The sequence below is a fragment of the Scyliorhinus torazame genome, chromosome 2 (assembly GCF_047496885.1).
Source record: "Scyliorhinus torazame isolate Kashiwa2021f chromosome 2, sScyTor2.1, whole genome shotgun sequence".
Lineage (NCBI taxonomy): Eukaryota > Metazoa > Chordata > Chondrichthyes > Carcharhiniformes > Scyliorhinidae > Scyliorhinus > Scyliorhinus torazame.
In genome coordinates, this window is record NC_092708.1 from 83508671 (window position 1) to 83534848 (window position 26178).

Sequence of the window (26178 nt, forward strand, 5' to 3'; positions counted from 1 at the left end):
ATGGGATGGTTAGCAGGAGTTGCTTTAATAGTTTGCAGTATTATCCTAAGTTGCCATTTCAATCAAAAGCTGGCAAACTCTAGTATCTTGTTTCAATAGTAGAGTGTTTTTACCTATTCTTTCACAGGGTGTGAGCATCGTTGGCTCGGCCAGCATTTGCTGCCTCACCCTAATTGCCTTTGAGAAGGTGGTGTTGAGCCACATTTCTGAACTGCTGTGGTCTAATGAGAATGTTCCAGGATTTTTACCCAGCGACCATGAAGGAACAGCAGTATGTTCCAAGTTAGGGTATTGTGTGGCTTGGAGGGGAGCTTGCAGGTGGTGGTGTTCCTGTGCATCTGCTTTCCTTGACCTAGGTTATGGAGGTCACAGGTTTGGAAGCTGTTGCTGAATGAGCACTGCTGAGTTGCAACAGTGCATCTTGTAGACGGTACACTCTTGTGCTAGTAGCATTAATGGCACAATTCTCTGCAATGGTTGAATTTAATTTGATTTCCAAACCACTTTGTCATTCTAAAGGTAAATGTAAAACAGGAAATTCAATATGCTGAAGAAGTTGGACAACTGAAGAAAGATAAAGGGCAACAAAAAGAACCAATAGATTTGCAAAAGAAAAAGAAAAGGAAGCAACGTTCTCCTTCTAAGGTAAATAAAAATCCACTTTGCGTAGAATACACATTTGCAGCTAATTTTCACACCTGCAGACATGGGAGCAAGATGTGAGATGGTTCAGGAACACCTTGGTTCATGTTGTTTGATTGCTATCACCGCATTTGAAGAGGGTGTTTAACTGATCAACCCAATTTAATGGAATGAAAAGGACAGTGGCAGCATATATTCAAAGTTGGCTGAATGTGAGGAAACTGAGGTAATTAGGAATGGTTGTTATTTGGACGAGAGTATGGTGGGTCCGCTGGATAGATATTAGGACCACTGCTCTACATTAATGATAAGAAATTGAAGCAGGAGTAGGCCATTTTAAAAAATTATTTCATGGGACGTGTGTGTTGCTGGCTAGGCCAGCATTTTTATTGACAATCTCTTTTTGTCCTTGAGACGGTGGTGGTTCTTAAACTGCTGCAGTCCACAGAGCCCCCACAATGCTGTTAGGGAGGGAGTTCCAGGATTTTGAAGCAGCCTGCTCCGGGATTTTGAAGCCGCCTGCTCCGGGATTTTGAAGCCGCCTGCTCCGGGATTTTGAAGCCGCCTGCTCCGGGATTTTGAAGCCGCCTGCTCCGGGATTTTGAAGCAGCCTGCTCCGGGATTTTGAAGCAGCCTGCTCCGGGATTTTGAAGCAGCCTGCTCCGGGATTTTAAAGCAGCCTGCTCTGGGATTTTGAAGCAGCCTGCTCTGGGATTTTGAAGCAGCCTGCTCTGGGATTTTGAAGCAGCCTGCTCCGGGATTTTAAAGCAGCCTGCTCCGGGATTTTAAAGCAGCCTGCTCCGGGATTTTGAAGCAGCCTGCTCCGGGATTTTGAAGCAGCCTGCTCCGGGATTTTGAAGCAGCCTGCTCCGGGATTTTGAAGCAGCCTGCTCCGGGATTTTGAAGCAGCCTGCTCCGGGATTTTGAAGCAGCCTGCTCCGGGATTTTGAAGCAGCCTGCTCTGGGATTTTGAAGCAGCCTGCTCCGGGATTTTAAAGCAGCCTGCTCCACCACTCAGTAAGATCATGGCTGCTCTGATTGTGGCCGTAACTCCACTTTCCTCCCTGTCCCCATAATAATTGACTCCCTTTGCAATCAAAAATAGTCTAACTCCGTCTTCGATATACTGAATGACCCAGCTTCCACTGCTTTCCAAAGACCATAGACCTTCTGAGAGAAGAAATTCCTCTCCATTTCAACCTTACATGGGTGATCCCTTATTTTTAAACTATTGCCTCCCTGTTCTAGATTCTCCCAGGAGGGAAAACACCCTTCAGCATCTATGCTGTCAAGCCCCTTCAGAATCTTATATAGAATCATAGAACCCCTAAGGTGCAGAAGGAGGCCATTTGGCCCGTCCGGTCTGCACTGACCCTCTGAAAGAGCACCCTACCTCGGCCCACTCCCCCCACCCCCCTCCTCCCCCGCGCCATCCCCGTAACCCTGGATACTAAGAGGAAATTTTAGCATGGCCAATCCACCTAACATCATTTGGTCTGTAGGAGGAAACAGGAGCACCATGCAGAGAAGGGGAGAACGTGCAAATTGCACACACAATCACCTAAAGCGGCTTCCTGGTGCTGTGAGGCAGTAATGCTAACAACTGTGCCACAGTGCCGCTCTCTTATTCACCCCTCATTCTTCTAAACGCCAATGGTATAAGCTCAACCTTTCCTTATAGCCTTTCACCTTTCAGTCCTTTCATCTCGGGAATCAACTCGGTGAACCTTCCCGAACTGCTTCCGATTCAAGTATCTCCTTCCTTAAGTAATAAGACCAAAACTGGTACATTGGTGAGACCTTAGTGGAGTACAATGACCTGTACAGTTGTAACACAACTTCCTTACTTTTATAATTTATCCCTCTTGCAATAAAAGGGAACATTCCATTTGCTTTTATAATTACTTTCTGTAAATGCATGCAAATCTTCTGTGATTTATGTTCTAGGCCACCCTGATCCTGCTGTACTGCAGAATTCTGCAGTCTCTCTCCATTTAAATGATCTGATTTTCTACTCTTCCTGCCACCAGACAAAAATATGAACAGATGAACAGACAAATTCAAAGCTATTTAGCCTCTCGAGCCTGCTCCGTTCTTTAATTAGATCAAGGCCGATCTGATACTAACCACAAATCTGCATTCTGCCTACCCCGATTACCCCTTGCTTACCAAGAATCTTATCTACCTCTGCCTTAAAAATATTCAAATACTCTGCATCCACCATCTTTTCAGGAAGAGTGTTCCCAAGACTCACGACCCTCTGAGTGAAAGAAATTGAATCCCCTCTGATTTTAAATGGGGTGACCCTTCATTTTTAATAGTGACCCCGAGATCTAGATTCTCCCACTAGAAGAAATATCCTTTCTATTCCATCCTGTCCAGACCCCTCAGGCTCTTTATATGGTTCAATTAAGATGCCTGTTCTAAACTCCAGTGGTCACAAGTCTAGATTTTCCAACCTTTCCTCGTAAGACAAACCACACATTCCAGGTATTAGTCTGGTAAACCTTCTCTGAACTGCTTCCAAAATATTTACATACTTCCTTAAATAAAGTGGCCAATACTGTACACAGTACTCCCAAGTGTGGTCTCGCTAGTTCCCTGTACAGATGAAGCATAACTTTTGTATTCAGTTCCCCTCGCAATAAATGGTAACATTCTATTAGCTTTCCTAATTACTTGCTGTACCTGCATACTGGCCTTTTGTTATTCATACACTAGGACAACCAGATCCATCTGCACCTCGGAACTCTGCAATCTCTCACCATTTAGATAATATGCTTTTATATTCTTTCTGTCAAAATGGACAATTTCACATTTTCCCACATTTGCCAGATCTTTGCCCATTCACTGAACATGTCCCTTTATAGTCTGCTTATTTCCACTTCGCAATTTACTTTCCTACTTATCTTTTTGTCATCATCAAATGTAGTAACCATCTCCTCAATCTCTTCATCAAAGTCACTTAAATAAATTGTAAACAGTAGAAGTCCCTGCGGCATACCAAATTTGGAAAAGCTCACATATTCCCACATTATACTCCCCCTGATATTTTTTGTCCATCCACTTGATCTAACTATATCCCTTTGCAGACTCACTGTATCTCCCTCAGAACTAGCATTCCTATCTTTGTAGCATCAAATTTGGCCAGAATACAATCTATCACTTCATCCAAGTTACTAATATAGATCGTAACTAGTTGAGGCCCCAGCACTGGTCCCTGTGGCACTCCTCTACTTACAGTTTGCCAATCTGAAAATGACCCATCCTGCCCATGCTAATATATCGCGCTCAATCTTTTAATTGGCACCTTAGCTTTAAATGCCTTTTGGACATCCAAATACACTACTGCAGTGGCAGTCAAACACTGCAGCTACTGTAGTGACAGTAGTGACCCTTAAATAATTTCGGGTTTGGTGTACAGGGTACAATTTCAAAATTTGCCGGTGAGCCAAAACTTAGAGTGTTGTAATTGTGGGAAGAGAGTGATGGGCTTCGAGAGGTCATAGACAATCATTCGTGGAATGATTGGACATGTGGCAAATAAAACTTAACTTAGACGTGACTTGGGGGGGGATAAGGTGGAGAAGTAGGCTGCAAGTGTTGGGCACACTGGATAAGTGGGGCTTGTTCAAGGATCAGCTACTGCGTGTTCTTGATAAGTATGTACCGGTCAGACAGGGAGGAAGGCGTCGAGCGAGGGAACCGTGGTTTACCAAGGAAGTGGAATCTCTTGTTAAGAGGAAGAAGGAGGCCTATGTGAAGATGAGGTGTGAAGTTTCGGTTGGGGCGATGGATAGTTACAAGGTAGCGAGGAAGGATCTAAAGAGAGAGCTAAGACGAGCAAGGAGGGGACATGAGAAGTATTTGGCAGGAAGGATCAAGGAAAACCCAAAAGCTTTCTATAGGTATGTCAGGAATAAGCAAATGACTAGGGAAAGAGTAGGACCAGTCAAGGACAGGGATGGGAAATTGTGTGTGGAGTCTGAAGAGATAGGCGAGATACTAAATGAATATTTTTCGTCAGTATTCACTCAGGAAAAAGATAATGTTGTGGAGGAGAATGCTGAGCCCCAGGCTAATAGAATAGATGGCATTGAGGTACGTAGGGAAGAGGTGTTGGCAATTCTGGACAGGCTGAAAATAGATAAGTCCCTGGGACCTGATGGGATTTATCCTAGGATTCTCTGGGAGGTCAGGGAAGAGATTGCTGGACCTTTGGCTTTGATTTTTATGTCATCATTGGCTACAGGAATAGTGCCAGAGGACTGGAGGACAGCAAATGTGGTCCCTTTGTTCAAAAAGGGGAGCAGAGACAACCCCGGCAACTATAGACCGGTGAGCCTCACGTCTGTAGTGGGTAAAGTCTTGGAGGGGATTATAAGAGACAAGATTTATAATCATCTAGATAGGAATAATATGATCAGGGATAGTCAGCATGGCTTTGTGAAGGGTAGGTCATGCCTCACAAACCTTATTGAGTTCTTTGAGAAGGTGACTGAACAGGTAGACGAGGGTAGAGCAGTTGATGTGGTGTATATGGATTTCAGCAAAGCGTTTGATAAGGTTCCCCACGGTAGGCTATTGCAAAAAATACGGAGGCTGGGGATTGAGGGTGATTTAGAGATGTGGATCAGAAATTGGCTAGCTGAAAGAAGACAGAGGATGGTGGTTGATGGGAAATGTTCAGAATGGAGTACAGTCACAAGTGGAGTACCACGAGGATCTGTTCTGGGGCCGTTGCTGTTTGTCATTTTTATCAATGACCTAGAGGAAGGCGCAGAAGGGTGGGTGAGTAAATTTGCAGACGATACTAAAGTCGGTGGTGTTGTCGATAGTGTGGAAGGATGTTGCAGGTTACAGAGGGATATAGATAAGCTGCAGAGCTGGGCTGAGAGGTGGCAAATGGAGTTTAATGTAGAGAAGTGGGAGGTGATTCACTTTGGAAGGAATAACAGGAATGCGGAATATTTGGCTAATGGTAAAGTTCTTGAAAGTGTGGATGAGCAGAGGGATCTAGGTGTCCATGTACATAGATCCCTGAAAGTTGCCACCCAGGTTGATAGGGTTGTGAAGAAGGCCTATGGAGTGTTGGCCTTTATTGGTAGAGGGATTGAGTTCTGGAGTCGGGAGGTCATGTTGCAGCTGTACAGAACTCTGGTACGGCCGCATTTGGAGTATTGCGTACAGTTCTGGTCACCGCATTATAGGAAGGACGTGGAGGCTTTGGAGCGGGTGCAGAGGAGATTTACCAGGATGTTGCCTGGTATGGAGGGAAAATTTTATGAGGAAAGGCTGATGGACTTGAGGTTGTTTTCGTTGGAGAGAAGAAGGTTAAGAGGAGACTTAATAGAGGCATACAAAATGATCAGGGGGTTGGATAGGGTGGACAGTGAGAGCCTTCTCCCGCGGATGGATATGGCTGGCACGAGGGGACATAACTTTAAACTGAGGGGTAATAGATATAGGACAGAGGTCAGAGGTAGGTTCTTTACGCAAAGAGTAGTGAGGCCGTGGAATGCCCTACCTGCTACAGTAGTGAACTCGCCAACATTGAGGGCATTTAAAAGTTTATTGGATAAACATATGGATGATAATGGCATAGTGTAGGTTAGATGGCTTTTGTTTCGGTGCAACATCGTGGGCCGAAGGGCCTGTACTGCGCTGTATTGTTCTATGTTCTATTGTTCTATGTTCTTAACACAGAGAGGTTTGAAGTGAATCATTTTGGTAGCAAGACAAAGGAAATGCAACATAAAATGAAAACATTCTGTCATGAGAATGTCGCTTTAAGAAATGTTTGGCGACTCGTATTACTGCAGTGATGTCAGAGTGTGGGTGGAGCTGGGCTATCAGTCGGCTTTTTTACTTTCGTTTTAGGCTGTTTGCTGCAGAGTGATTTTTAGTTTTGTTTTCAGTGTTGGAGCTGAAGCCAGACCAAGCAGGTGTACTGCTATTCTCTCTGCCATCAGAAGACTATCTCTTGATCATTTGGTGAATTCAGAATTATAAATATTTTCAGTAGTGACTTTAACCTGATGTGCCTCTGTTAAAGGTTTTGTTTTCAAGTCATATGGATGTTAAAAGGAAAACTTAAAGGATTACTTAGTGTTGTAGTCTTTGGGGGTTGTATTTGAATTGATGGTTGCTAAGATGTTCACTATGTTTTAAAAAGGTTAACTTGAGTTCATAGAATAAACATTGTTTTGCTTTAAAAAATACTTTTCCATTTCTGCTGTACCACACCTGTAGAGTGGACCGTGTGCTCCCCATACCATAATCTATTAAAAGTTGTGGGTCAGGTGATCTCCATGATACACTTTGGGGTTCTCTAAACCCTGGCCCATAACAATTCTAAAGGGGATGCAGGAACAGCAGCGCCTGGAGGGTATTTGTGCACAACTCATTGGCAGGTGGCAGAGCAGGTCGAGAAAGCATTTAATTTTTTTTTTGAGAAAGCATTTAATAATAACCGTTTATTGTCACAAGTATGAAGTTACTGTGAAAAGCCCCTAGTCGCCACATTCCGCCGCCTGTTCGGGTAAGCTAGTACGGGAATTGAACCCGCGCTGCTGGCTTGTTCTGCATCACAAACCAACTGTCTAGCCCACTGAACTTTTTGATCAGGCATACGGACGCCTGGGCTTTATAAATAAAAGTGTAGAATAGAAAAGCAAGGAAGTTATGGTGGAAATCACTGGATCCCCCTCAACAGGAGTATTGTGTCCAATTCTGGGCATTATATTTTAAGAAGAATGTGAAGGCATTGAAATGTGTGCAGAAAAGATTTCTGGGGATAGTTGCAGCGATGAGGTTATGCTATTCTTGAGGAGGAGAAGATTAAGAAATTTGATTGAAGTGTTCAAACTCATGAGAGGTCAGGATAGAGAAAACCGGTCCCATTGGTGGAAGGATCAAGAACCAAGGGTCAATAATTGAGGGCAGCACTGGAGTACAGTGGTTAGCACAGTTGCTTCATAGCTTCAGGGTCCCAGGTTCGATTCCCGGCTTGGGTCACTGTCTGTGCGGAGTCTGCACATTCTCCCCGTGTTTGCGTGGGTTTCCTCCGGGTGCACCGGTTTCCTCCCACAGTCCAAAAATGTGCAGGTTGGGTGGATTGGCTAAGGTAAATTGCCCTTAGTGTCGAAAAAAGGTTAGGTGGGGTTACTTGGTTCTGGGGATAGGGTGGACACATGGGCTTAAGTAGGGTGTTCTTTCCAAGGATCAGTGTGGACTCGATGGGCCGAATTGCCTCCTTCTGCGCTGTAGATTCTATGATTCTATGATAACCAGGTGCCACTGATTTAAGGTGATTAGCTTATGAGGCGGAGGCGACACAAAAACTTATTCTATGCAGCGAGTGGTTAAGATCTGGAATCCAATTTGAGGGTGTGGTGATGACAGATTCATGGCTCTGAATAGGGAATTGGATAATTATCTAAAGAGGGAAGATTTGCAGAGCTACAGGGAAAGGACGGGTGTAGTTGGTGGGTGAGTGACCAATTGAATAGCTCTTGCAGAGAGCTGGCATGGATGATTGACCTAATCTGCGATAACCATTCTATGATTCTTTTCATTTATTGATCGATCAACTTTACATGTAATATAGTTGAAAGAAATATAGTTTTATTTCAGCATATTTCAAAAGGATTTTGAATGCTATACATGTGGCTGACTTCAATCCAGCCAGGATTAAATTGGAAGGTAACAGTTACTGAGCTAAGGAGAGGCTCTGGTTGTAGCTTTTTTCAATGTAAGAAGCGAGTGACCACTTTTCTGACCTTAATTGTATCATTAAATTTGGCGCAGAATGGGTGTCTTATGTTCCTACATTTGGAAAACAGTAAAGTTTTAATTTCTGTAAACATACAGTCTGTACTGAATACTGTTCATTTTCTTTGATTATTGAACTAATTTGTATATTTATAGCTTGAGCAGTTAGATTATATACTCTTGTGCTAACTTGCTACAAGCAGCTCAGATATTTTCTACTAAACTGGAGTACAATGGCCAGTACTTTCTGCTTGACTCTTGGATCTTGCTACATATACTGAGACATTGAACCGGTAAAGAGTCTCTAGTTTAGGAGTGTGGGTTGCTCATGTTGAACCCAATTGGATTTTAAAAAACCCAAAAGGCAGCAGCAAGGTTAGAGCAAACTTCAACCAACGAGGTAATGGAGGATTTCAAAATGTTTTAAATTAGCAAGCTGTGGAAGTCTGTTTCCACGTGTTGGTGAAAAGATAACTTAGTCGGATTTGGTGGGGGGTATCCCTATGATACGCTGGGGAGTCCCTCTTGGAAGTTGCCAGATGAGGGTTTACCCAGAAGAGCTAGTTTCCCCTGGACAATTGCGCTGAGCTGGGAAACACTGACAAAGTGACTTAAATAGCTAACTTCAGATGGTCCTGCCAGTTTCACACTCATAGCTACTCTGAAAGAGCTACAGGGGAAAAAAAACATTTCTAACTTCAGCATAACTATTTTTAAGACCCAGACCGTGTACCATACAGGATACCCCCCTTCCTCACAACAGTTCCGTTCCCCAGAGGACCCACCAAACCCTCACCTGCACGGGATTCCCCCTTTCACCCCGGCAGAACAATCCACCACTGATGCCCCTCCGAGGAAGGTACGGCCCAACAAGGAAGTATAGAGGGAAGGATTTTCATTAGGAAAATGAAAGCAGTGAGGTGCTATGGTTAGCTACAGCACCCCTGGACGACGAAGCAGAAAACTGAGCAAGGGCTTCCACTGCTGGCCATTATCCAGTGACCTGTGCTGAAAATTGCATGTGCGCGCATGTGGAGATTGAGTAAGGAGAAGATCTGATCCGATTGTATTGACACCATTGAGGTACATACTTCAAGAATGGTCACATGGATAAAGTAGTGTTTGTGGAATGAAGACCAGATGACACTTGTGGGCAAAATACCCATCTTTGTGCAGTACCTTCAGCAGAAGGCAGGAGAAAAATGGGTTAAGAAAGAAAGTAGCTTATATTAAAGAACTTTTAAAATAATCGTGTTGTATAAGATTTTTAATATTGAATTTTTGTTGGGTATTCAGTTATTTAGGTAGTGGTATAAAAACTTCTCTTCGCCAGTGCACACCTTAAAAGAGACATTGGCTACCTATTGTTATTCATTGCTCTGCTACCAGAAAGTATGTCACATGAGGACATGATTAGGTTTACTGTATTATCCCCAAGGTTAAAGAAATAGCCAGCCAATACCCGTGAGTTTATATAACTTGAAGATTGGATATCCATGTCTTGTTTTGAGGAGGAGAGAGGCATTTCGATGGTCTTCATTACCAGTTGATATATATTGCCATGGGTTACTGTTAGCCTTTCGCTAGCTAGTCAAATTGGTTATAAAACAAAGATGTCCCAATTTAAAAGCAATACTTTTAACTGAAACACATAACACAGCAACCTATGGCCTATGAGTAATACCGATAACCTAAATGATAATCTATGATGTATTTAATACTATTTGATATTCTGATTGAACACTGTTTTAAAGTGCCACCATGCCACCATGCATCTAAATTGCTGGCACGATAATGAAAGTAGTAATATCTTTGTTAATGTGAATGGGTTACTTTTGTTGGAGTGTCTGTCATATTCATGTCACTTTTGTATTTGTGTTTCCTGTCCTCTTGCTCTCTGTTGAAGTAATGATGTGCTTCTGTCTTTAGATATCAATATCGGTCTATAGTTCAAAGCTAGTTGCAAAATGTTTGAGCAACCTGAGACCAGGAAGTAAATGGAAAACTTTATTTTGATTCCGAAAGGATTAATTTTCTGAGGCAGTGACTACCATTATTCAGAGGAGGCAGTGGCGTAGTGGTTTTGTCGCTGGACTAGTAATCCAGAGACCCAGAATCATGCTCCGGGAACCCGGGTTCGAATCTCGCCATGCCAGATATGAAATTTGAATTCAATAAAAATCTGGAAGTATCTGGTGACCATGAAACCATTGTCAATTGACATAAAACCTCATCTGGTTCACTAAGGTCCTTTAGGGAAGATAATCTGTCATCCTTACCTGGACTGACCCACATGTGACTCCAGAACCACAACAATGTGGTTGACTCTTAAATGACCTCTGGGATGGGCAATAAATGCTGGCCTAGCCAGCGATGCTCACATCCCATGAATGATTTAAAAAAATTATTGAGTATTGAGACAAAGTAGAAAACCTCTTTGACCTAACAGAAATGTTAGCTAATGGCAATTGTGGGAATGTGACATTGACCACCTTCAATTGAACACCAAAATAATGAACTTTTAATCAGCATCTATAAAGAAAAGACAAGTTAATTATTGGCCTTGTCTGCTTTGTGTATTGTCAACATTTTCATCTGTTTTTACTTCAGATTTCCTGCAGTTGCGTTTGAACTTTAACCCTTGTATTTTTAAATCGCTTTTAGACTCATTAGGTTTGTTACAAGTAACGAAAAATAAAAAACAGAAAATGTTGGAAATGGATAGCAGGTTGATCAGCACCTCTTAATGGAAAAGGGAAATTCGGATATTCTGGATGAGAATCCTTTGAACTGAAGGCTGTTAGAGAAACCGAGAGAAGGGGCTGGGAACGAACCAACAGAAATAGCAATTGCAAAGAGAATGTTAATGTATTATATAAACTGTAAACAGCCAAAAGATCATCATTTAACAAAAGATTATCAATAAAACCATGCAGACATAGAGACAAGATGGAAAAATGGGGAGAAATGGGTGATACTGTTTAGCAGTGCTGCCTCAAAGCACCAAGGGACATTGCTTCAATTCTGGCCTTGGGGGACTGTTGTGTGGAGTTTGAACTTTCTTCTCGTGTCGGAGTGAGTTTCCTTCAGGTGCTCTGGTTTCCTTCCACGGTCCAAAGGTGTGAAGGTTAGGTGGATTGGCCATTTGCCCCTTGGGGTCCAAAGATGTGCAAGTTAGATGAGGTTATGGAGTTGCGGGAATAGGATGGCTTAGGTGGGGTGCTCCTTCGAATGGTTGGCGCAGACTTGATGGACTGAATGGCCTCCATCTGCACTGTAGGTATGCACTGTATGGTTGCACTGTATGGTTCTTAATATTTTATTTCAGCATCAGGTACGCTAATTCTCCATAATGTAATCTGTGTAGAAATATAGTTTAATTTGCAAATTGTCCCGAGGTTGGGTGAAGAGGATAGAGCAGGCTTGGAGGGGGCTGTAGGCGAGCAGGAGGTGAAGGAGACGATTGCGAGGATGCTGGCAGGGAAGGCGGCAGGACCCAATGGAATTTTATAAGAAGTCTAGGAATAAGTTGGCACCGCTGATGGTGGGAATGTTCGAGGATGCAATAGGCAGGAGTGTCTTGCCACAGACGATGGGGCAGGCCTTGATCTCCCTGCTGCTGAAGAAGGATAAGGACCCGGTGGAGTGTGGGTCATATAGGACCATATCACTATTGAATGTAGGTGCCAAGATATTGGCAAAGGTTTTGGCTTTAAGCTTGGCGAGGTGTCTCCCGAAAGTGATAGGAGAGGATCAGACGTGGTTCGTGAAGTGAAGGCAGCTGTTTTTGAATGTGAGGACGTTGTTAAATGTGATCCTGTCTCCGGCGAAGGGAAAGGAGACGGAGGTGGCACTGGACGAAGAGAAGGTATTTGATTGGGTGGAGGGGGTTATATGATGGCGGTATTGGAAAGATTTGAAATTGGGCCGAGGTTCGTGGCGTGGGTACGGTTGTTGAACAAGGAGCCAATGGCGAGCGTTCGCACTAATAATATGAATTCTGGGTACGGGGTACGAGGCAGGGGTGTCCTATGTGCCCTCAGAGCCTTTGGCCATCGCGTTAAGGAGCTTGAGGTTGTGGAAGGGGATAGTTAGGGGGAGGGGGGGGGGGGGGGGGCTGAAACATAGGGGGCAGGGTTCTCTCAGCCCAGGCCGGGCCGGAGAATCGCCGGGATGGGCGTGAATCGCGCAACGCCGCCTCAACGCCGGTCCACCGATTCTCCGGAGAACAGAGAATTGGCGCCATTGGTGCTGGCGCGGCGCCGGTCGGGGGCCGCTCTGTGTGGCCCTCCACCCCCGGCGTTCTATGCCCGGGATGGGCTGAGCGGCCACGCAAAAAAAAACGAGTCCCACCGGCTCCGTGGACCTGGGCTTGCATGCACCGGGGGGGGGGGGGGTGGGTGGGGTCAGACCCCGGGTGGGGTGGGGGGGCCTCCGCTGTGGCCTGGTCCGCGATCGGGGCTTACCGATCGGCGGGCCGGCCTCTCGGGCTGGCGGCCTCTTTTGTTTCACGTCGGCCCCTGTAGCCCTCCGCAATGTTGCGCCGGGGCCGGCGCGGAGAAAGGAGCCACTGCGCATGCGCAGACCCGCGGTGCCCATCTGACACCGGGATCGGCAGCTGGAGCGGCGTGGGTCGCTCCAGTGGCGTGCTGGCCCCCTGTAAAGGTCAGAGTTGCTCCTGAGGCCATGTTGACACCGTCGAGCAACGCGACTGCGTTTACAACGGCGTCAACACTTTGCCTCAGGATCAGAGAATCCCGCCCAGTGTGGATCAGAGAATCCCGCCCAGTGTATCCTTATATGCTGATGGTCTGTTATTGTACGTTTTGGAACCAAGCACATAGGTCGAGAGTATAATGGAGCTGCTTCAAAGATTTGTGACGTTCTCGGGCTATAAATTCAACCAAGGCAAAAGCAAGTATTTCATGGCCCCCCAGCCAGGAGGTGGGGGGGCTGCCAGTTCATCTGGTGGCAACCCACTTTAGATACTTGGGAGTGCAGGTGGCTCGGGCTGGGGTGGGTGTTGTGAAGGTATAATTTTACTAGTTTGGTGGGGGAGGTGATGGCCAATATGTCAAGATTGGACACCCTCCCTTTTGTCGTTGGCGGGCCGGGTGCATTAACATGAATGTGTTACCGCAATTTTGGTTCTTATTCCAGTGCCTACCGGTCTTTTTAACCAAAATCCTTCTCAAAGGGGGTGGACAAATTGATTTCTTTGTTTATTTGGGGTGGGGGGGGGGGGGGTGCGGTGGTGGTGGAGACCAGGATTAGGAGGGTGGTCTTGGAAGAGGGGCGGGTGGGAGGTGACGGTGACTAGGCCTCCTAAACTTACTGGACGACTATTGGGTGGCAAATATGAAGAAGGTTTCGGGCTGGACCAAGGAAGGGGAGACCCGCTGGGTTAAGATGGAGGAGGGCTCGTATAGGGGGTCCGGGTTGCGGACGCTGGCAACAGCGCCGCTCCCGGTGAGTCCGGTGGTGGTGGCCACTTTGAAGATCTGGAGGCAGTTTAGGCAACATTTTAATCTGGGGGCCAGGTCAGGGGGGATGCCGATTGGGGGCAAATCATGGGTTTGAACCGGGGAGGATGGATGCAAGGTTTCGGAGATGGGACGAGAGGGGGAATCAAGGAAATGAAGGACTTGTTTCTTTGGAGACGATTCGCGAGCCAGGACAGGTTAGGGGAGAAGTACAGGTTGACGCAGGGGGGAAGAGTTTAGGTACTTGCAGGTTCGAGATTTTGCAAGGAAGGTTTTCCCGACCTTCCCGATAGCGCCGGCCTCCTTGTTGCTGGTGGCGATGCTGTCAGTGTGCGGGTTGGCGAGGGGGTTGTTTCGGTGATCTATGGTAGGATCCTGGAGAAGGACAGGATGTATATGGAGGGGATTAAGGCGAGTGGGTGGAAGAGCGGGGGGGGGGAGGGGGGGGATGGAAGAGGGACTGTGGTGTGAGGTGCTGCAGAGGGTAAATACCTCAACCTTGTGTGCGAGGCTGGGGCTGATACGGTTGAAAGTCATGCATATGGCGCACCTTAAAAAATTGAGGAAGAGCCTGTTGTTTGAGGGGGTAGAGGATGTCTGTGAGCGATGTGGGAGGGGCCCCACAAACCACATTCACATGTTTTGGTCCTGCCCGAAGCTGGAAACGTTTAGGCAGGATGTATTTAACGCAATCTCGGGTGCTTTGCATACGGGTGTGGAGCCCGATCCCCTAGAAGCCATTTTCGGGGAGTCAGACCGGCCCGAGTTTCAGGTGGGTCCAGGGCAGACGTTCAGCCTTCGCCTCACTTATCACTCGTAGGTGGGTCCTGTTGGGGTGGATGTTACTCTCTCCACCCTGTGCCTTGGTGTGGTGGGGGACCTGCTGGAGTTTTTGACCCTAGAAAAGATGAAGTTTGAGCTGAGGGGGGCGAAGGTGGGATTCTACAATTCTTGGTGTTTATTTATTATGCACTTTCAAGAGTTGATTGCAGTTGGGAAGCAAGGTAGCACAGTGGGAAGCACTGTTGCTTCACAGCTCCAGGGTCCCAGGTTCGACTCCCAGCTTGGGTTACTGTCTGTGTGGAGTCTGGACGTTCTCGCCGTGTCTGCATGGGTTTCTGCCGGGTGCTCCGGTTTCCTCTCACAGGCCCTGAATGACGTGCTGTTAGGTAATTTGGACATTCTGAATTCTCCCTCTGTGTACCCGAACAGGCGCCAGAGTGTGGTGACCAGGGACTTTTCACAGTAACTTCATTGTAGTGTCAATGTAAGCCTACTTGTGACAATAAAGATTATTATTATTATTATTGAATGTTGAGGTGGGCATGGGGGGGGGGACTGCTGTCTATTTTTTCTTTTCAGTTTTATATTGTTGGGGTTGTTTTGTTTCCGTTTCTTTTTTGTATGGTGAAAATGATGAAAATATGGCGAATAAAAGTATATCTTTTTTAAATTTGTAAATTGTGTTTTACCAATTCTGGTAACGTTTAGTTGCATGCAGCTATATGTTACAGTTTAATTTTAACATCAAGTTATAGCACGTTACCTATGGTTTGCCTTGAGATAAGCAGTTTGGTAAATTGACGAGTATGCTCTTTACTGGAATGAAATTGAATGTTGGTTCTCCATAATCTCTCTTCAGATTCTAACGATAAATGAAGATGGATCACTTGGGCTAAAATGCCTGAAATCTCATATCTGTGAGCACTGTAATGCTGCCTTTCGTACAAACTACCACTTGCAGAGACACGTTTTCATCCATACAGGTATAGCTCATCTGACACCTATAAACCTGTTCATTTGATCCAATCTTTTAAATGCACAAAACCTGGTAGAATTTTTCTGATAATATAGTAGTCGTCAAAGACAGTCGGCAGTATGTAAATCTTAGTACAGTCATAAATGGCCTCCAATGTGACTGTGACAAAGCTAAGCTATTCCTCCTTGCTCTTCACGATCTGTCTGTGGCTATTGACACAGTTAACGACTACATCCTCCACTGCCTCCATACTGTCTTCTAGCTGTGTGGACTGTACTGCCTGGTTCCATTCTTCTTTTAAAAAAAGTACTTTATTACAAACATGCATCAAAACAGGTTACAGAGAATAAACACCCCGGGAAACATACTTCCCAACAATCAACTATACCGTTTGTACAGATTTTCCCCGTTTTCAACCCCCCCTCCTCTGCGACGAACAGCCTCTCAAACACAGTCACAAACATCCCCCACCTTTCCTCAAACCCCCCTGAAGAGCCTCTTAACTCATACTTTATCTTCTCTAATCGGGGAAGTCATACAGGTCACCCAACCATTCTGCAACCCCGGTGACGATGCCGACCGCCACTCCAGCAAAATTCGTCGCCGTGCAATCAGAGAGGCGAAGGCCAAGACATCGGCCTTCCTCCTCTCCATGAGCTCCGGCTTCTCGGAAACACCAAATATCGCCACCAAAGGGTCCGGGTCCACCTCCTCCTCCACTATCCTGGCTAAGACTGCGAACACTGCCGCCTCGAATCTTTCCAGTTTTTCACAACCCTAAAACATGTGTGTGTGATTCGCCGGCCCCCGCCCAGACCTCTCACACTCATCTGCTACCCCCTGAAAGAACCCACTCATTCTCGCCCGAGTCATATGCACCCTGTGTACCACCTTAAACTGTATCAGGCTCATCCTTGCACAAGAGGAGGTCCCGTTTACCCTACACAGTGCCTCATTCCATACTCCCCAATTGATCACCCCTCCCAACTCCGCTCCCCATTTCTCCTTGATCTTCAACACCCGCTGCCTGGTTCCATTCTTAGCTATTTAATTGTATTCAAAGATTCACCTGCAATGGCATCTCTTCCCACACTGTTACCTCTGGTGCTTTACAGTCATCTCTCCCTGGTCCCCTCTTATTTCTTATCTGCATGTTGCCCCTCTGTGATATCACCTGAAAACACAGCCTCGGTTTCCACATGTACACTGACAACATAGCATAAGAACTAGGAGCAGGAAATGAAATGAAATGAAGTAGGCCATCTGGCCCCTTGGACCTGCTCCGCCATTCAATAGGATCATGGCTGATCTTATTGTGGATTCAGCTCCACTTACTTGCCCGCTCGCCATAACCCTTAATTCTTCTACTGTTCAAAAATCTATCTATCTTTGCCTTAAAAACATTCAACGAGGTAGCCTCAACTACTTCACTGGGCCGGGAATTCCACCGATTTGCAAGCCTTTGGGTGAAGAGGTTCTTCCTCAACTCAGTCTTAAATCTGCTCCTCCTTATTTTGAGACTATGCCCCCTCGCTCTAGTTTCACCTGCCAGTGGAAACAACCTCCCTGCTTCTATCTTATCTATTCCCTTCATAATTTTATTTGTTTCTATAAAATCCCCTCTCATTCGTCTAATCTACTTAGTCTCGCCTCACACGCTAATCCTCTCAACTCCAGAATCAACCTAGTGAAACTCCTCTGCACACCCTCCAGTGCCAGTACATCCTTTCTCAAGTAAGGAGACCAAAACTGTAAAAGGTACTCCAGGTGTGGCCACACCAGCACCCTAAACAGGCCAACACCAGCTCCACCTCACCATCACTACCCCTCCTCTGTCTCTAAATGGTCAAACTCCAAATTGGACACCAGTATCGGATGAGGAGAAATTTCCTCTAACTAAATATTGGAAGAGTGAAGCCATTGGGAGGGATTTCGGGTCCTTCCCGCCAGTCGGATCTTCCGTGCCCCGTCGAAGGTGATCCTCGCCGGCAGGACGGGCGAGCCACGGAAAACGTGGCAGATACCTGTGGGACCAGAAGATCCTGCCGGTGGCCAATGGCGAACCGCCTCCACCGCTGTAAAACCCGCCCCGGGAGGACTGGAAAATCCCACCCATTTTCTTTGTTCCCAGCCACAAATTCTGTATCCTCGTCAGTGATTTCATCCCTTTCCCATCAACTGATTGATCTACCAAACTATCTTCAGCTGCCTCATCAATGACTCTCCCTCCATCATGAGGTCAGAAGCTGGATGTTCACTGATGATTGCACAATGTTCAGCAGCATTTGAGTCGTCAGATATTAAAGCAGTCCTTATCTATCTGCAGCAAACCCTGGACCACATTCAGACTTTGTTTGATAAGTGGCAAGTAACATTCTGCCACACAAATGCCAGGCAATGGCCATCTCCAAGAAGAGAGAATCTAACCACCTACCCTCGACATGCAAAGGCATTCCCATCTATCAACATCCCGGGGTTACTATTGACCAGTAACTGAACTGGAGCAGCTATATAAATATTTTGGCTGCAAGAATAGGTCAGAGGCTGAGAATTCTGTGCGGAGTAACACACCTCCTGACTCTCCAAAGCTTGTCCACCATCCACAAGGCACAAGTCTGGAGTGTGATGGAATGCTCTCCATTTGTCTGGAGTGCAGCTCCATCAACACCCAACAAGCTTGAAACCATCCAGGACAAAACAGCCTGCTTGATAGGTACCCATCCACCATCTTTAACATTCACGTTCTCCACCATCTACAAGATTTATTGCAGTACCTCCCCACAGCTTCAGCAATAACATACAATCCCGCACTCTCTATCACCTCAAAGTGCAAGAGCAGCAGATGCTTGGGAACACTACCACCTGCCAAGTTCTCCTCCAAAACATACACCATTCTGACTTGGTACTATATCACCGTTCCTTCATGATTGCTGGGTCAGAATCCTGGAGCTCCCTCCGATTCGACACTGTGGGTGTACTTGTACCACAATGCCTGCAGTGGTTCATGAAGGCAGCCCACCACCACCACCTGTTCGAGGACAGATGGGGATATGCGATAACCGCTGGCTTAGCTAGTGATGCCTATCCCAATGAAAGAATTACAAAATTGAACTGAACCAGACTGTTTGCATACTTGGTGTCATATTTGACCCAAGTTGAGCATCTGACTGCACAACCACACCGTCCCTCTTTCCACCTTCGGAACATCTTTCCATCTGCTCCTGTCTCCGCTCATGTGCAATCCTCAACTGTGCCTTTGTCACTTTGGTGTTTGACCATTCAGTGACCCCTGTCTCCCATGTTCTAACCTCTGTAAACCTGAGGTCATTTAAAACCCTTACTCCTCTCTTCACCCCCCCCCCCCCCCCCCTCACCCCGGCCCGCCCCGTCTGGATTTTAATCACTCCACCCAATCGCCGTAATTTCAGCCCTCCAGGCCTTAGTCTCTGGAATTCCCTTCCTAAACCTATCAACTTTCCTTTCCTCCTTTTATGGTACTTTGTAAATTCTATCCTATTGCCAAGCTTTTGGCTAGCTGCCCTAATATCTCCTTAGGTGGCTCAGTCCCAAATTTTATTTTATAATGCTTCCGTGAAGTGGTTTGGAACATTTTTCAAGAAGTGGGCGGCATGGTGGCACAGTGGTAAGCACTGATGCCTGAGTACCAGGGACCCGGGTTCAATTCTGACGTTGACTGACTGTGGAGTTTGCACGTTCTCCCGGTGTCTGCGTGGGTTTCCTCCTGGTGCTCTGGTTTACTCCCACAGTCCAGAGATGTGCAGGTTAGGTGAACTGGCCATGCTAATATTGCTTAAAAGTTAGGTGGGGTTGTGGGGATAGGGGCGTGGGATTGGGCCTTGGTAGGGTGTTCTATCGGAGCAAGGACTGGTGCAGACTTGATGGGCTGAATGGCCTGCATTGTCGGGATTCTATGATTCGATCTTATTGTGTTAAAGCTGCTGGACCGATACAAGTTGTTGTAAGTCTAAACTATTGTTATGTTTGTAATTTAATTGAATTACTGTTTGTGGTCTTGTATTTTTCGGTGTCTTCCAATGAACAATTAATTGTTTCAGACCAAGCTATTTACAAATGTTGTATTGATTTGATTCCGTGTTATCTGAATTCTCATACTGATATTCATCCATAATAGGATAACAGATAAAATACTCTCCAAAGAGCAATGTATTGGATATACAAAATGTTTTGCAGACTTGTAGATCTGTCTGTACAGCATAGCTGGTAATCTCAGAACGTGCCCACACTGGTAAGATGTGTATGGATAACGTTTTCACTTGTGATTTTAGCCACTGCCAAGTCAGATTTTGTATTACAGTGGATTTTGGGATCGTTAGCTGGAAACCTGTGTCTTTTTGTGAATATGGCGTTCTTCTGTGATTCCAAACACTTTTTCATTTTTATTGAAGGTGAAAAACCCTATCAGTGCAGCCAATGCAGCATGCGTTTTATTCAGAAATATTTGCTGCAAAGACATGAGAAGATTCATACTGGTAAGTAGGATTGCATTCAAGTGTTTTTAGTGTGGATTGAAGGTGCAGTATGTTTATATTGTTTGTTGTCCTTGAATATTTTCTTGGATGCATTTACAGAATACATCCCCAGAATACATACCAGGGTGGTATTTCTTCATTTAGTGTCAAAAAACTAACCACGGTTGTGACCATATTGATTGAATAATAGAATTAAACTCAAAGACAAAATAAATTAGTTTGCATCGGGTTTTACAGCACAGAAAAGGGACCCTTTGGCCCATCATGTCTGTGCCAGCCATCGAGCACCTATCTATCCTCATCCCATTTTCCAGCACTTGTTCTGTAGACTTGTATGCTGTGGCACTTCAAGTGCTCATCTAAATGCTCACCACTTCTTGAAAAAGCACTTCTGCTTATCCTTTGTAAGTTCACTTTTACCCCAGTATTTTCAAAGATGTGGCAAATACTGTAAATTATTTAATTATCCATTGCTTTAAATTCTGCCCGAATCTGATCAACAGTATAATTATGTCATGGCCCCAGCTCTGGTGATTTTTCTGCACATGCATTTTTTTGGTCGTTTGATGCTTCCACTGATAGTAAAACATTCCTGGGCACTTCACAGGAACATGAAACATAGATGCCGTGCCAGAGCAGAAAACATTATGACGGTTTATTGAAGAGGTGGGTTTAAAGGAGGCTCTGAAAGGCGGAGAGCCATGGAGAGGGGAAATGTTTAGGAACGGAATTTCAGAGCACTAAAGGTGACCATGATCATAAAGTTTACAGTGCAGAAGGAGGCTATTTGGCCCATCGAGTCTGCACCGGCCCTTGGAAAGAGCAACCTACTTAAACCCACACCTCCACCCTATCCCCGTAACCCAGTAATCCCATCCCAGTAACCCCACCTAATCTTTCTTTTATTTGGGACACTAAGGGCAACTTATCATGGCCAATCCACCTAACCTGCACAAATTTGGACTGTGGGAGAAAACTCCGGAGCACCCGGAGGAAACCCACGCAGACACAGGGAGAATGTGCAGACTCCACACAGACAGTGACCCAGGTCGGGAATCAAACCTGGGACCCTGGATCTATGAGGCAACAGTGCTAACCACTGTGCTACCATGCCGCCCATTATGGTACCGCGCCGCCCATAGGTGCTGCCTCCATTGGTGGGATGGAAGATGTGGAGGATGTGCAAAAGTCTGCAACCAGAGAATCGTTTGGGGTGGTTGGTTGGGTTGCACAGCAGGAGGAGGTTACAAAGACAAGGAGGCCCAAAATTCTTTGTCTCCCGGTCACTGCACCATTCCTGCAAGGTCTCCAATGTAGTTAGAAGATCAGGACTTGCTCCAGTAGCATATGGATAACAGAGTTTCGGGTGAAGTAAACTTTAGGCATGGTGGTGGATGAAGGGAAGCTTTCAGGGCAATTATTGAAGTATTTGAGTTTGGAAGTGATAACGGTGAACATTTTAATGACAATTGGGCTGGTATATTTATGATATGAAGTAATGTTATGAAGGTGTAAATAGGTTGTCTTTACGAGAGGTTATGGGATCAAAACCTCAGCTCAGGATTAAACAGAACAGCATGTTTATGAATGGTCCGGTTCAGCTTGGGACACTAGCTAGGGAAAGGGATGGACCCGGTGGCCTCAGTCATCCCAATACGAAAGTCAAAATACTGCGGATGCTGGAAATCTGTTCAGGTGAAAGGTCGGAAATACAAATTCTGTTTCTCTCCACAGGTGTTGCCTGACCTGCTGAGTTTTTCCAGCATTTTGTGTCCTTATTTTGGTCTTCTCAATATTTAATTGGAGGAAGTTCAGGTTCATCCAATAATATGGGTGGCACGGTAGCACAGTGGTTAGCACTGTTGCTTGAGAGCACCAGGGACCAGGTTCGATTCCTGGCTTGGGTCACTGTCTGTGCGGAGTCTGCACGTTCTCCCCGTGTCTCCGGGGGTTTCCTCCGGGTGCTCCGGTTACCTCTCTCAAGTCCTGAAAGACGTACGTGCTTGTTATTTGCATTGGACATTCTGAATTCTCCCTCACTGTGCCTGAACAGGTGCCGGAATGTGGCGACTAGGGGCTTTTCACAGTAACTTCATTGAAGCCTACTCGTGACAATAAGCGATTTTCATTTCATTTCATTTCACTGGGGGCTATTCACAGTAACTTCATTGCAGTTTTAATGTAAGCCTACTTGTGACAATAAAGATTATTATTATTATTGAAACAAACTTTATTATAGGATTATATTCATTAGAGTTTAGAAGAATGAGCGGGGATCTCATAGAAACTTACAAGTCCTGAAAGACCTGGGGCGAGATTCTCCACTCCCGCGCCGGTTGGGAGAATCGCCTGGGCTGCCAAAATTTCCCGGGACGCCGGTCTGACGCCCTCCCGCGATTCTCCCAAGCGGCGGGAACGGCCCCGTCGAGTTCCACGGGCCGCAGGCCGGAGACACCCAAAATGGCGATTCTCTGGCACCCCCGCTATTCTCAGGCCCGAGGGGCCGAGGGGCCAGGCCAAAACGGCGGGTTCCCCCTGGCGCCATCCACACCTGGTCGCTGCCGTCGTGAACGGTGCGTGAACGCTGGGGGGGGGGCGGCCTGCGGGGGGGGGGGGGGGGGGAGGGGGGGGGGGGGGTGAGGGGGTATCCTGCACCGGGGGGTACCTTAAATGTGGCATGGCCCGCGATCGGTGCCCACCGATCGTCGGGCCGTCCTCTCTGAAGGAGGACCTCCGTCCTTCCGCGGCCCCGCAAGATCCGTCCGCCATCTTCTTGCTGGGCGGACTTAGAGAGGACGGCAATCACGCATGCGCGGATGACGCCAGTTATGCGGCGCCGGCCGCGTCATCTATGCGGCGCCGCCTTTACGCGGACGACAAGGCCTGGCGCGTGTAGATGACGCGACCCCGACCCTAGCCCATTGTCAGGGCCTGATTCGGTCGGGATCGGGGCCGTTGCGCGCCGTCGTGAACCTCGACAGCGTTCACGACAGCGCGGCCACTTCGGCGTGGGAGTGAAGAATCCCGCCCCTCCTGTTAGGTGAATTGGACATTCTGAATTCTCCCTCGGTGTACCCGAACAGGCGCTGGAATGTGGCAACTAGGGGATTTTCACAGTAACTTCATTGAAGCCTACTCGTGACAAGCGATTTTCATTTCATTTCATTTCACTAGGGGCTATTCACAGTAACTTCATTGTAGTGTTTATGTAAGCCTACCTGTGACACTAATAAAGATTATTATTAAAATTGGAAATAGTCTGGCAGCAGAGTGGCCAAGTAGGCATCCAAAAAGGCAGATGGGTGGAGCGAGATACCACTATTGTGAATATGGAAATTCAATCCGTGCCGGAGTATTATGTTACCATGAAGCAGAATGTAGGTGTGGAATAGGAGCGAGCTAAGGATGGATCTTTCACGGATTCCTGCATTTACAATGAGAGTGTGGGAAGGACAGATTCTCTTGCTTTTATTGGGTAGGTGAAAGTGAAACTATGTCGAGCAGTTCAACCAAGCTGGACAATTAAGGAAGGGGTGATATGATCAACTGTGTCAAAAGCTCCAGAGAAGTCGAGGAGAATAAGGATTACATTGAGAATCTCCATTTGCTTTTTAAGTGGGTTGCCACATAGCGCATCTAAACCGAAAAAACTTGTTCGAGATTGGTATTTTGTTCTACCTGTGCTCTTTATATTCATCCTCGTCTCTTTTGAAAAGTCCTCCACATTTTACTGAAGGGAAACATTGATGGACAATTGCGCACATTATTTTTTTCAGTTATATGTTGGCTCAAAAATCAGTTTAAAAAAAACTTAATGCACAATAACTTTTGCAATACTGTGGAGTATTTGTGGATTACTCAATGGGAATCAGGGGGAAACTCTCGCTGGTTGGAGTCATACCTGGCGCAAAGGAAGATGGTTGTGTTGGTTGGAGGTCAATCATCTCAGCTCCAGGACATCACTGCAGGAGTTCCTCAGGGTAGTGTCCTAGGCCCAACCATCTTCAGCTGCTTCATTAATGACCTTCCTTCTATCATAAGGTCAGAAGTGGGATGTTTGCGGATGACTGCACACTGTTCAGCACCATTCGCGACTCCTCAGATAATGAAGCAGTCCCTGTCCAAATGCAGCAAGACCCGGACAATATCTTTTTAAAAAATAAATTTAGAGTACCCAATTAATTTTTTTCAATTAAGCGGCAATTTAGCATGGCCAATCCACCTACCCTGCACATCTTTGGGTTGTGGGGGCGAAACCCACGCAAACACGGGGAAGAATGTGCAAACTCCACACGGACAGTGACCCAAAACCGGGATCGAACCTGGGACCTCAGCACCATGAGGCAGCAATGCTAACCACTGCGCCCGCGTGCTGCCCCGACCTGGACAATATCCAGGCTTGGGCTGACAAGTGGCACGTTACATTTGTGCCACACAAGTGCCAGGCAATGACCATCTCTTCCAAGAGAGATCTAACCATTGCCCTTTGACATTTAATGGCATTACCATCACTGATCAATCAACATCCTGGGGGTTACCATTGATCAGAAACTGAACTGAACTAGCTACGTTAATACTGTGGCGACTAGGGCAGGTCAAAGGCTATGAATCCTAAAGCGAGTAACTCATCTCCTGACCCCCCCCCCCCCCCCCCCCCCAAAAGCCTGTCCGCCATCGACAAGGCACAAGTCAGGAGCGTAATGGAATATTCTCCTCTTGCCTGAATGAGTGCAGCTCCAAAAACACTCCAGAAGCTCAACACCATCCAGGACAAAGCCCGCTTGATTGCTCTGCCTTCCACAAACATTCAAACCCTCCACCCCCGCCGAATGGTGGCAGCTGTGTGTACCATCTACAAGATGCACTGCAGTATCTCACCAAGGTTCCTTAGGCAGCACCTTCCAAACCCCGACCACTACCATCTAAAAGGACAAGAGCAGGAGTTAGCTGTGAATCCCACCACCTGGAGGTTCCCCTCCAAGTCACTCACCACCCCGGCTTGGAAATATATCGCCATTCCTTCACCGTCGCTGGGGTAACATCCTGGAACTTCCTAACAGCACAGTGGATGTACCTACACCACAAAGACTGAAGCGGTTCAAGAAGCAATTCGCCACCACCTTCTGAAGGACAGCTAGGGATGGGCAATAAATGCTGGTCTAACCAGTGACGGTCACATCCCGTAAATGAATTTTTAAAAATCAACATTTATAGGTTTCACACTTTTAAAACAAATTTCTGCTTTTCTATTCTTACAACCAAAGTGAACAACCTTGCACTTTCCCACATTATACTCTATCAGCCACCTTGTTGTCCACTCTCTTAACCTGTCCTATAATCTCTTTTCAGCTTCTGTGGCCTCCTCATAGCCTGCATTCTCACCGAGCTTTGTTTTGTCAGCAAACGTAGATACATTATTTTTGTCTCCCCGTCTAAGTCGCAATAGAGGTGGTAAGTAGCTGAGGTCCCAGCACTGCTCCTTGCGACACTCCATTAGTCACAGCCTGCCAACTTGAAAATTCTCTTTCTTTTCCCCCTCCCTGCCTTTAAAATATCTTGGTAATGGTGGTCCTTTTTACAGCAGATGAATTCAACTATTGGCTTTGACTGATACTTTCTGATCAGGAGTATAGGAACAGGAGTTGGCCATTTTGCCCTTTGAGCCTGCTCCATTATTCAACTACATCATGCGTGATCTTCATAGAATCATAGAATTTACAGTGCAGAAGGAGGCCATTCGGCCCATCGAGTCTGCACCAGCCCTAGGAAAGAGCACCCTCCTTCAGCTACGTCTCCACCCTATCCCCGTAACCCAGTCTTCTACTTCAACACCATTTTCCCGCACTATTCCCCTTACCCTCGATGTCTTTAATATCTAAAGATTTGTCAATTTCTGTCTTGAACTTAATGACTAAGCCTCTACAGCTCTGAGTGACGAAATTCCTTCTCATCTCACTCCTAAATGACCTGCCCCTTAATTTGAGACTAAATTCCTTCTGATCTCAGTCTC

General features: G+C 46.2%; 1 protein-coding gene across 5 annotated transcripts in view; it reads left to right on the plus strand.

Annotated features, from left to right (window-relative positions):
- The window catches only part of znf148 (zinc finger protein 148), an 85386-nt gene that overhangs the window by 39701 nt on the left and 19507 nt on the right, over positions 1 to 26178 (plus strand). For all 5 annotated transcript variants that reach the window (XM_072473210.1, XM_072473225.1, XM_072473231.1 and 2 more), the window contains 3 exons: positions 520 to 645; positions 15541 to 15664; positions 20085 to 20168. In XM_072473210.1, the coding sequence (XP_072329311.1) occupies positions 520 to 645; positions 15541 to 15664; positions 20085 to 20168 (334 nt within the window). The remainder of the gene's footprint in view (positions 1 to 519; positions 646 to 15540; positions 15665 to 20084; positions 20169 to 26178) is intronic.